This window comes from Octopus sinensis, linkage group LG29, assembly GCF_006345805.1.
Source record: "Octopus sinensis linkage group LG29, ASM634580v1, whole genome shotgun sequence".
NCBI lineage: Eukaryota > Metazoa > Mollusca > Cephalopoda > Octopoda > Octopodidae > Octopus > Octopus sinensis.
This window is the reverse complement of record NC_043025.1, coordinates 3,843,134-3,855,633: the sequence shown is the minus strand read 5'-3', so window position 1 is coordinate 3,855,633 and position 12,500 is coordinate 3,843,134. Positions and strand designations below refer to the sequence as shown.

The following is a 12,500-nucleotide window of genomic DNA, read 5'->3' as shown; positions in this document are numbered from 1 at the left end:
TACAGGCATCCAGCAACAGGACCTCCGTAATGCTATGATGGACCGTGAAGTCTGGCGTAGCATGGTAAATTCCATTGTCTCGACCACGGTCGAACAATGATGATGATGAAAGGTGGTGCTCCAGCATGGCCGCAGTCAAATGACTGAAACAAGTAAAAGAGTATTGTTCTCTTCTCCTTCGTTATTACATCATATTGTTACGGAATCACCCGTCGTCGCTCGTCCCGAACGGCACACACAAGTTCCGCCACGGAGCCCAAAGAGGCGGAGAGAGGAGAGGAGATACAACAACAACCACAACCTCAGCAGCACAGAGGTACAGAGGCACAACCCGAGATACAACCCAAAGAGGCAAGGCAACAACTGGTAACACTGGCTTATATTCAAACAACAGTTTATACAACAATTACAATTGCTACACAACAAATACATTTAAGGCAAACAACAAATCAATACATCATACGGTATACCACAGATCAAAGCATTTAACAACATGCATGTAACAATATAACAGTGTTCAGTAACGACACAACAAGTCCAGATCAAATAATGTTCACGATACGTCACAGTCCAATCAGAACACTTCGATCCATTATACAATGTTCGTATCACAACAATTCACGTTACAATTCAACAAGTCCTTTACTCAATTCACAATGTTCTTTATCGACCACATCGACAGAGTCCTTGACTGTTCTTTTAAACACCACTGTTCTTTACACCGTGACACATATCAATGCACAAACACATACCTCAATTCCTAACTGAATCTGCCAGTGTCCCATTCCTCTCATCTCTTAATACTGCTAAATCCTCTGAATACTCTGCTAATTCCCCTCTGTGCATATTCCAATCGCTTGCTCCTAGGCCTCCTCGCATCCCAGCTCGCTCCCAGGAATTCCAACGCTTGCTCCTTAAATCCAAGGTTCCATCCACTCGCTCTGACCTCCAGAGTCCGTCTGTCTTCATCGAGGACCGGCCAGCGACTGCCAGATCCGTCTGTGTTCTTCGACGACCGCTCAACGACTGCAAGACCTCACTTCGTCTCTGTGCTTCTTCCACTCCCTCATCTCCCTCTGTACGCTCATACCCTCTCAACTGCCCTGGTCCTTATACTCTATCTATATCCTCAATCTGTCCCTTACTGCTTATCCTTTCTATTGCCCTCTGCTCTTACTCTATCGCTATCGCCTGCCAGACTTCCTCTCTATCTGTCCCTTTTCTCTTACTGTCAATACCCCTCTCCATCTGTTCTTAGATTCCCTTAATCTGTCTTCCTCTTTCACTTCTTCAAGGGGTGCTCAGAATGACCTCCAATCGACCGCACAAGGTCAGAAAGGTCTCATTAATCTCCCACTAGACAAAGGACCCGTCACTTTTCACCAGACATACTGGAACCATTATTCCTATGTGGGTCACCAGAAACACTACACTAATTAAACCTGAAATGCACCCAGCCAACCGTAACAATATGTATAGACTCACCTGTTCTGAATCAGATGCTGGTTCTGTGAAATGGTACAATTCCTTCAACATTTGGTATTGCTTATCGGTAAACATCTCCAAGAACGGATTTTTTGTTGAATAAAAATCCAAGTCAATATCCAGGATTAAACCTTCTCCAAGATTTGCTATGGAAGAAAACACAGATTTTAATCTCAAACCCAAAGCTTCATCATGCACTTGGTCTGGGAGACAGCTCTTTGTCATATCCTCAACTAGTTTTAGAGATGACAAACATGGTTTTTTCAATGGTGAAGGTCCGGGTTCAATTTTGGCTGGCATCATGCCCATGTTTGCAATCGTTTGATGATGATTATTGTTGTCATTGTGGTGGTGTTGGCAATCCTGATCTTCTGATGTCAGATTGGAGTTTGAGCTTGTGGCCGAATTATCACTAGATTTCTGTGTGAGTTCTGTTTTGGAGTCTTTGAGAAGGTTCGGTGCTGAAATGTGGCAGTCTGGAATAAAGTGTGAATATGATGTAATTATTAATCTGTGGGCATTGTCATCATCATTGTTTCAATGTCTACTTGTACATAGAAGCATGGATCAGAGGGAATTTGGTGAGGCAGACTTTCCATGGACAGGTGCCTTCCCTGCCACCAACCCTCACTTGTTTGCATGTAAGGTAATATTTCTCCCATGGCCAGACACATTTTCACAGAAGATCGGAAACAAAGGACACTGCTTGTATGACAGTGACACTCATTTACAGATTCTACATGATGTCAAGACAACTATGCACACACACACACAACACACACACACAAACACATATTTATTCTTCAACATACTTTCACCTTTGTCTACCATTCACACCATTCATTGCTACTTCCGTCTCAGACCTACCTCCGTCTTCTGTTCCTGGTCTCTCTCGTCACCAATTTTGAGGGCACACAGATACCTCAACACCACAAAGATGAAACAGAGCAGCAATTTTCTATTATAATCCAATTGATATTTCAGAAGTTTTATAGGAATATTAAATCTACCCCAGAATTTCACTGCTACTTTATTTTATACACCCCACAACAATGAAAGGTAAAATTAGTGTTAGTCTTCTATTATAATTCCCTTGGCATCTCAGATGCTTTAGAAGAATATTAAATCTACCCCAGAATTTCACTGCTACTTTATTTTATCCACCCCACAACAATGAAAGGTAAAGTTAGTGTTAGTCTTCTATTATAATTCCCTTGGCATCTCAGATGCTTTAGAGGAATATTAAATCTACCCCAGAATTTCACTGCTACTTTATTTTATACACCCCACAACAATGAAAGGTAAAGTTAGTGTTAGTCTTCTATTATAATTCCCTTGGCATCTCAGAAGTTTTATAGGAATATTAAATCTACCCCAGAATTTCACTGCTACTTTATTTTATCCACCCTACAACAATGAAAGGTAAAGTTAGTGTTAGTCTTCTATTATAATTCCCTTGGCATCTCAGATGCTTTAGAGGAATATTAAATCTACCCCAGAATTTCACTGCTACTTTATTTTATACACCCCACAACAATGAAAGGTAAAGTTAGTGTTAGTCTTCTATTATAATTCCCTTGGCATCTCAGATGTTTTATAGGAATATTAAATCTACCCCAGTAGTTCACTGCTACTTTATTTTCTCCACCCCACAGCAATGAAAGGTAAAGTTAGTGTTAGTCTTCTATTATAATTTCGTTTGCATCTCAGAAGTTTTAGAGCAACATTAAATCTACCCCAGAATTTCACTGCTACATTATTTTATCCACCCCACAACAATGAAAGGTAAAGTTAGTGTTTGTCTTCTATTATAATTCCCTTTGCATCTCAGAAGTTTTATAGAAATATTAAATCTATTCCTGAATTTCACTGCTACACTATTTTATCAATTCACATGAAGATGCGTGGCTTAGAGCTTAGGGTATTCAGCTCATGATCGTAAGGCCGTGAGTTCAATTCCTGGCAATGTGTTGTGTCCTTGAGCAAGACACTTTATTCCACATTGCTCCAGTCCATAGAGCTGACAAAAATGAATTCTACCTGAAATCAAATGGGCCAGCCCTGTGACATTCTGTGTCAAGTTGAATCTCCTTCAGAACTACGTTAAGAGTATGAGTGTCTGAGGAGTACTCAGCCACTTGCACATTAATTTCATGAGGTGGCTTTTCTGTTGACCATATTCACTGGAACCCTTAACTTCATAACCAATGGAGTGCAAATTATTCTATTAACCCCACAAAAATCTTTATATATAAAATTGAAGTTGTGTGTGTGAGACTCTGTCTCCTCCGATTTAGATTCCTAACTACTTCCACATTTTGCGGTGCAGTTTAACCAAAAGCGGGTATCTTATAGTCGTCATTCACATCGAGCCCTTCTACGTATTAGCGCGCGTCTACGATGAGTCTACGATTTAAAAAAAAATTTACCATCATTTTTCCGCATTTTTAATGATTTTTGCTCGGGTTATATAAGAGAAGTAACTCTCTAAAAATGCTTATATAGTTATTTCCCTTACAAACCCGAGCAACGCCGGGCGATACTGCTAGTTGAAGATAAAGTTAGTTTCGGTTGGTTTTAATGGCAGAAGATTAAGATGTGCCATACCTTCAGGAAAGGGCTGTCCAACTGCTGCCACATGTGGAGAGTCTGCTGCTGTTCCTGTCACTGTGGGTTCTCTGGAACAATAAAGAGTGGTTGTGTCGGAAGCTGGTGGTGCCGGGGATGAGGACCAGCTTGAAGGTTCTAGTGTGATGGTGATTAAGGTGACCCTCTTTTTGTTAATAAGGTCCTCTTCTGGGACATAGAGGGCTTCACTGATGAAATAGTTGATCTTGCAACTTAACCTGTAACAAGAACCATACAAAATCTTTTATTATATTCATATATGTATGAGCCAATGAGGGAGACCTCTACATGGTAGCTAGACCTGGTAGAAATAGCAGCCAAATCTCCCTCAAATCACACCCTACTCTCTTATGTATGTATATATGTATGTATGAGCCAATGAGAGAGACATCTACATGGTAGCTAGATCTGGTAGAAATAGCAGCCAAATCTCCCTCAAATCACACCCTACTCTCTTATGTATGTATATATGTATGTATGAGCCAATGAGGGAGACCTCTACATGGTAGCTAGACCTGGTAGAAATAGCAGCCAAATCTCCCTCAAATCACACCCTACTCTCTTATCTATGTATATATGTATGTATGAGCCAATGAGAGAGACATCTACATGGTAGCTAGATCTGGTAGAAATAGCAGCCAAATCTCCCTCAAATCACACCCTACTCTCTTATGTATGTATATATGTATGTATGAGCCAATGAGGGAGACCTCTACATGGTAGCTAGACCTGCTAGAAATAGCAGCCAAATCTACCTCAAATCACACCCTACTCTCTTATCTATGTATATATGTATGTATGAGCCAATGAGAGAGACATCTACATGGTAACTAGATCTGGTAGAAATAGCAGCCAAATCTCCCTCAAATCACACCCTACTCTCTTATCTATGTATATATGTATGTATGAGCCAATGAGAGAGACATCTACATGGTAGCTAGATCTGGTAGAAATAGCAGCCAAATCTCCCTCAAATCACACCCTACTCTCTTATGTATGTATATATGTATGTATGAGCCAATGAGGGAGACCACTACATGGTAGCTAGATCTGGTAGAAATAGCAGCCAAATCTCCCTCAAATCACACCCTACTGTCTTATGTATGTATATATGTATGTATGAGCCAATGAAGGAGACCGCTATATGGTAGTTAGACGTGGTAGAAAAAGCAACCGAATCTCCCTCAAATCACACTCTCCTCTCTTATGTATGTATATATGTATGTATGTATGTATGTATGTATGTATATATGTATGTATGAGCCAGTGAAGGATACCTCTACATGGTAGCTATACCTGGTAGAAATAGCAGCCAATCTCCCTCAAATCACACACTACTCTCTTATGTATGTATATATGTATGTATGAGCCAATGAGGGAGACCTCTACATGGTAGCTAGATCTGGTAGAAATAGCAGCCAAATCTCCCTCAAATCACACCCTACTGTCTTATGTATGTATATATGTATGTATGTATGTATGTATGTATATATGTATGTATGAGCCAGTGAAGGATACCTCTACATGGTAGCAATACTTGGTAGAAATAGCAGCCAATCTCCCTCAAATCACACACTACTGTCTTATGTATGTATATATGTATGTATGAGCCAAGGCATGTATATATGTATGTATGAGCCAATGTATGTATGTATGAGTCAATGAGGGAGACTTCTACATTGTAGCAAGACCTGCTAGAAATAGCAATCAAATCTCCCTCAAATAACAACCTAGTCTAATGTCTGGGCCAATGAGGGAGACCTCTAAATGATAGCTAGACCTGGAAGAAATAGCAGCCAAATCTTCCACAAATCACACTTATCCATCTTTAAAATAAGAAAGGGAAAGTACATTAAGTAACACATTTGATAATATGAGATGGTCGTGGTTGGAATGCCTTTTCATTGTAGGTCTGTACACTATCAACAGAAATCTCCATAGTTTTAGGGTGTCTCTCTCCAGGTCAAGCTGTTACTTTGTGATTAGAATGTCACAGGAAGGATTCGTAGGACAGATTCTCAAACCCAGCCCACTGACAAGAGACCTGGGGTAGACCAAGAACTAAGTGGTTGGATAACATCCATAGTCTCAGGAAGTCTCTCCAGGTTGATCCACCACTTCTGTGCATTGAGAGGTCACAGCTCTGGTTCTACAGATGCGAGGTTAGAATGTGACAGGAAGGAATCGCAAGATGGACACTTCAAGCTGAGCCAACTGGCAGGAGACCTGACGAGGTAGACCAAGAATGGAATGGCCACATAGATTTTGCAAGTTATGGGCAGGATTCTTTCTTCAATATAGTCACAGGTGTAGCCATGTGGTTGATAAACTTGATTCCTAAGCATGTGGTCTTGGGATCAATTCCACTTTATGGAACTTGTCTTCTACAATAGCCTCAGTCCAGCCAAACATTTCAGAGTAGACATGGTAGATGGAAACTAAAAGAAGCCCATTATGTATATGTCTGTGCATGTGTATGTATATATATTTTTTTTTTCTACTCTAGGCACAAGGCCTGAAATTTGGGGGAAGTGGGCCAATTGATTAGACAACCGGTACTTAATTTATCAACGCGAAAAGGATGAAAGGCAAAGTTGACTTTGGCAGAATTTGAACTCAGAACGTAAAGACAGAGGAAATAACACTAAGCGTTTTGCCTGGCATGCCAACATTTCTGCCAGCTCGCCTTGTATATATATAAATGTATATATATATATATAAATATATATATATAAATATATATATATATATATATATATAAATTATATATATATATATATATATATATATATATATAAATATATATATATATATATATATATATATTATATATATCTAATATATTATATATAAATATAATATATATATATATATATATATATATATATATATATATATATTTATAAATGAGGTGAAAATCGATATTAATTAATAATACCATTAATTTAACACCGAGTGGCTTAGCACAAAAACTACGAAGAAAATACAAATTTATACATAAATTATTAGAGAGTTAACCACTATGTGGATAACTCTAGTGCTAAAAATAGCTCCGAAGCAACCACAGAAGATCTGTTCTATTTTATTTATATCGTTGTATTTCACTTTCCTTCCGTTAAATGTATGTTGATTCTAGTTGGAAAACGATCTTCTGTGGTTGCTTCGGAGCTATTTTTAGCACTAGAGTTATCCACATAGTGGTTAACTCTCTAATAATTTATATATATATATATATATATATATATATATATATATCATCATCATCATCATCGTTTAACGTCCGTTTTCCAGGAGGCTGCACCAGGCTCCAGTCTGATCTGGCAGTGTTTCTACAGCTGGATGCCCTTCCTAACGCCAACCACTCTGTGAGTGTAGTGGGTGCTTTTTACGTGCGACCGGCACAGGTGGCAGGAGAGACTGGCAACGGCCACAATTGGTTGGTGCTTTTTACGTTCCACCAGCACGGAAGCCAGTCAAGGCGGCGCTGGCATTGGCCACGTATGGATGGTGCATTTCACATGCCACCGGCACAGGTATCGCAACCACAATTTCCATTTGATTTTAGATGCTGGTGTACTTGACTCAATAGGTTTCCTCAAGCACAGCAGGTCGCCCTACGATCCAAGGCACTTTGGAAGGGCTGGGGCTTCTATGTGAAGCTGGTGCAGAAAACAGCCATGACCTCACATTATTTCTCGGGTCTTCGAAGTCACAGCATATCTCCAGAGGTCTCAGTCTTCCGTCATTGCCTCTGTGAGACCCAATGTTCAAAGGTCATGCTTGACCACCTCATCCCGTGTCTTCTTGGGTCTACCTCTACCCCGGATTCCTTCAACTGTTTGGGAGTGGCACTTCTTCACACATCTCTCCTCATCCATCCGCAGTACATGACCATACCAGTGCAGACGTCTCTCTTGCACGCCATATCCAATGCTTCTTATGCCCAGCATTTCTCTCAGGGCACTTACATTCTGTCGTGTGTGCACACTGACATTACACATCCAGCGAATCATGCTAGCTTCATTTCTTTCAAGCCTACGCATGTCCTCTGAAATCATGGTCCATGTTTCACTGCCGTGAAGCATGGCAGTTTGCACACATGCGTCATACAATCTACCTTTCACTCTGAATGAGAGACCCTTTATTGCCAGTAGGAGTAGAAGCTTTCTAAACTTTGCCCAGGCTATTCTTATTCTAGTGGTAACACTCTCTGAGCATCAACCCTCACTACTAACTTGGTCACCTAGGTAGCAGAAACTATCAACTACTGCTAGTTTCGCCCCTAGGAGAGCAATGGAATCTGTTTTCTGAGTATCTGTGGTGTCTATTGCCTCTGTTCATCTGCTGCACACAAAAGCTATCTTCTCGGTCAATTTTCCTTTGATGGTGCTGCACCTCTTATGTGTCCCTAGCTTACACTGGGTACATCTTATGGAGTTTCTACCTACACCTTTTCTACAGATCGAGCAGGGTCACCTACCAGAAGGGTGTGTGGTGTGTTTGTCTTCCTACTTACTAGAACATTGGTCTTTGCTACATTGACTCTAAGGCCTTTTGATTCTAAACCTAGCTTCCACCCTCGAAATTTCTTGGGTAGTGATTTTGCTATGAGGGCCAGGTCATCAGCATAGAGGAGCTCCCAGGGACAACCCGTCTTAAATTCCTCTGTTATTGCCTGGAGGACTATGATGAATAAAAGGGGACTGAGGGCTGAACCTTGGTGGACCCCTAACTCTATCCTGAATTCCTCACTATACTCATTGCCAATCCTAACTTTACTAACGGCCTCTCTGTATAGGGCCTGTACAGCCCTTATTAACCATTCGTCAATCTCCAGTTTCCGCATCGCCCACCAGATAAGGGATTGGGGGGACCCTGTCAAAGGCTTTCTCTAAGTCCACAAAAGCTATGTAGAGGTGTTTATCTTTAGCCAGGTATTTCTCCTGCAGTTGTCAAACCAGGAATATGGCATCAGTGGTGCTTCTACCCAGCACAAAACCAAACTGCATCTCATCTAAGCAGGCTCTCTACCTTATGAGATGTGCTATGACCCTCTCTGTGACTTTCATCACCAGATCCAGCAGTTTAATACCCCTGTAGTTATTTCTATCTAGAGCATCACCTTTACCCTTGTAGCAGTTGACTATGGTGCTGCTACGCCAGTCATTGGGTATGACTCCATTATGAACTACCAGGTTTACAATGTGGGTGACTAGGCCGTAGCCCACACCACCAGATGCTTTAAGCATCTCAGCAGTGATTCCAGATGGGCCGGGGGCTTTTCCTGGTTTCATACCCTTAATTGCTTTAACTACTAGGGAGCTATCTATTCGGATAGCTGGTCCCTCTACTGGGTCAACATTTGGCAGGCTCTCCTCCTCCCATTCATTCTCCACGTTCAGTTGCCTTTCATAATGGCTTCCCCAAGCCTCTTTCTTTTCAGAATCATTAAAAGCAAGTGCACCATCATCCATGCGGACACATTTCTCTCCTGTGTGTGTGTGTGTATACATATATATTCATATATATATATATATATATATATATAATATATATATATATATATACATCATCATCATCGTTTAACGTCCGCTATCCATGGTAGCATGGGTTGGACGGTTCAACTGGGGTCTGGGAAGACCGAATGCTGCACCAGGCCAGTCAGATCTGGCTGTGCTTCTACAGCTGGATGCCCTTCCTAACGCCAACCACTCCGTGAGTGTAGTGGGTGCTTTTTATGTGCCAGCGACACAGGTGCCAGACAAGGCTGGCGAATGGCCACGCTCGGATGGTGTTTTTTTTATTCTTTATGTGCCACCGACACAGGGGCCAGACGAGGTTGGCAAACGGCCACACTCGGATGGTGTTTTTTACGTGCCACCGGCACGGAGGCCAGGCATGGCTGGCACAGCCACGAGCGGATGGTGTTTGTTACATGCCCACAGCACGGAGGTCAGCCGATGCGTTACTGGCTACGGCAACGTTCAGATGGATTTCTTATGTGCCACCGGCACTGGTACCACAAAAATACAAATTCCATGATGTTCATCGATTTTGATTTGATTTGATTTTCACTTGCCTCAACAGGTCTCACAAGTGTCCCAAGAAGGAAGGTATGCACAGGTGGACTGACTACGTCCCAGGTAGGGGCCATGGGTTATGGCCTCACGTGTCCTGCCAGGTCTTCTCGCGCACAGTATACTTCCAATGGTCTCGGTCTCAGGTCATTTCCTCGGTGAGACCTAAAGCGCAAAGGTCGTTCTTCACCACCTCGTCCCAGGTTTTCCTGGGTCTACCCCTTCCACAGGTTCCCTCAACCGCTAGGGTGTGGCACTTTTTCACACAACTATCTTCATCCATTCTCGCCACATTACCATACCAGCGCAAACGCCTCTCTTTCACACCACATCTGATGCTTCTTAGGTCCAACTTTTCTCTCAAGGCACTTACACTCTGTCGGGTATGAACACTGACATTACACATCCAACAGAGCATACTGGCTTCATTTCTTGTGAGCTTACGCATATCCTCAGCAGTCACAGCCCATGTTTCACTGCCATGTAGAATGGCTGTTCGCACACATGCGTCATACAGTCTGACTTTTACTCTGAGTGAGAGGCCTTTTGTCACCAGCAGAGGTAAGAGCTCTCTGAACTTTGCCCAGGCTATTCTTACTCTAGCAGTTACACTTTCGGCACACCCACCCCCGCTATTGACTTGGTCACCTACGTAACGGAAACTATCAACTATTTCAAGTTTTTCTCCCTGGAATGTGGCAGAAGATGGTCTCTGCGCATTTTCAGTCTTTATTGAACCAGAGCATCTGCCACATACAAAAACTATCTTCCTAGTTAGCCTTCCTTTGACATTGCTGCACCTCTTATGTGTCCATAGCTTACACTTGGTGCATCTTATAGAGTCCTACCTACGCCTTTTCTACAGATCGAGCAGTGCCATCTACCTGAAGGCGTTTGTGATTTGTCTACCTTCCTACATATTAGGACTTTGGTTTTAGCTAGATTGACTCTAAGGCCCTTCGATTCTAATCCTTGCTTCCACACCTGAAACTTCTCCTCCAGTTTTGATAGTGACTCAGCAATTAGAGCAAGGTCGTCAGCATAGAGGTGCTCCCAGGGGCATCCTGTCTTGAATTCCTCCGTTATTGCCTGGAGGACTATGATAAATAGGAGGGGGATGAGGACTGAGCCTTGGTGGACCCCAACCTCCACCCGGAATTCTTCAGTGTACTCGTTGCCAACACTCACCTTACTAACAACGTCCCTGTACATGGCACGCCCAGCTCTCACTAACCATTCATCTATCCCTAGTTTCCTCATTGACCACCAGATAAGGGATTGGGGGACCCTGTCAAAGGCCTTCTCCAAGTCAACGAAAGCCAGGTACAGAGTTTTATCTTTGGCTAGGTATTTCTCCTGCAGCTGTCTCACCAGAAATATGGCATCAGTGATGCTTATATATGCATATATATTTATATATATATCTTCTCTTTTACTCTCTCTTTTACTCTTTTACTTGTTTCAGTCATTTGACTGCGGCCATGCTGGAGCACCGCCTTTAGTCGAGCAAATCGACCCTGGGACTTATTCTTTGTAAGCCGAGTACTTATTCTATCGGTCTCTTTTGCCAAACCGCTAAGTGACGGGGACGTAAACACACCAGCATCGGTTGTCAAGCAATGCTAGGGGGACAAACACAGACACACAAACATATATATATATATATATATATATACATATATACGACAGGCTTCTTACAGTTTCCGTCTACCAAATCCACTCACAAGGCATTGGTCGGCCCGGGGCTTGCCAAGATGCCACGCAGTGGGACTGAACCCGGAACCATGTGGTTGGTAAGCAAGCTACTTACCACACAGCCACTCCTACGCCTATATATATATATATATATATATATATAATATATACTAAGAGAGAGAGAGAGAGAGAGATAGTCATGGCAACCTGGTCATGTCAGCATCTCTAAAATTTTAGGGATTGGCACAGTCTAATGACCAAAACAAGTGAAAATAAAAGATATATATATGTACACACACACACACACACACCACACACATTATGTGTGTGTGTTTGTGTTTGACTCCTCCCGCTCACTTCTGTTTGAGAGTTGGTGTTAGTTTGTTTACCTCCCGGTGACTTCGAGATTCAGCTCTAGAGACTGATAGAGTTTGTAGCGGGCCTAAAGAAGAAAGGAAGTAATCCTGGGGGTCAATTTGTTTGACCGAAATTCTTCAAAGTGATGCCATGCAGCCTGAAGACTGAGATAAGGGAAAGGTAAGAGACATGTTAGCACGTGATGATGATGATGATGACGAGGAGGAGGAAGAGGTGTAGGAAGAGGAGGAGGAAGAG

At 42.1% G+C, this 12,500-nt stretch overlaps 1 protein-coding gene across 3 annotated transcripts in view; it reads right to left on the bottom strand.

Moving 5' to 3' along the window:
* Positions 1-12,500, bottom strand: part of LOC115226093 (UPF0489 protein C5orf22 homolog) — a 52,083-nt gene that overhangs the window by 17,448 nt on the left and 22,135 nt on the right. For all 3 annotated transcript variants that reach the window (XM_036514872.1, XM_029797072.2, XM_029797073.2), the window contains exons 5-6: positions 4,093-4,331; positions 1,486-1,961 (exon numbers count right to left, since the gene is read on the bottom strand). In XM_036514872.1, coding sequence (XP_036370765.1) covers positions 1,486-1,961; positions 4,093-4,331 — 715 coding nt within the window. The remainder of the gene's footprint in view (positions 1-1,485; positions 1,962-4,092; positions 4,332-12,500) is intronic.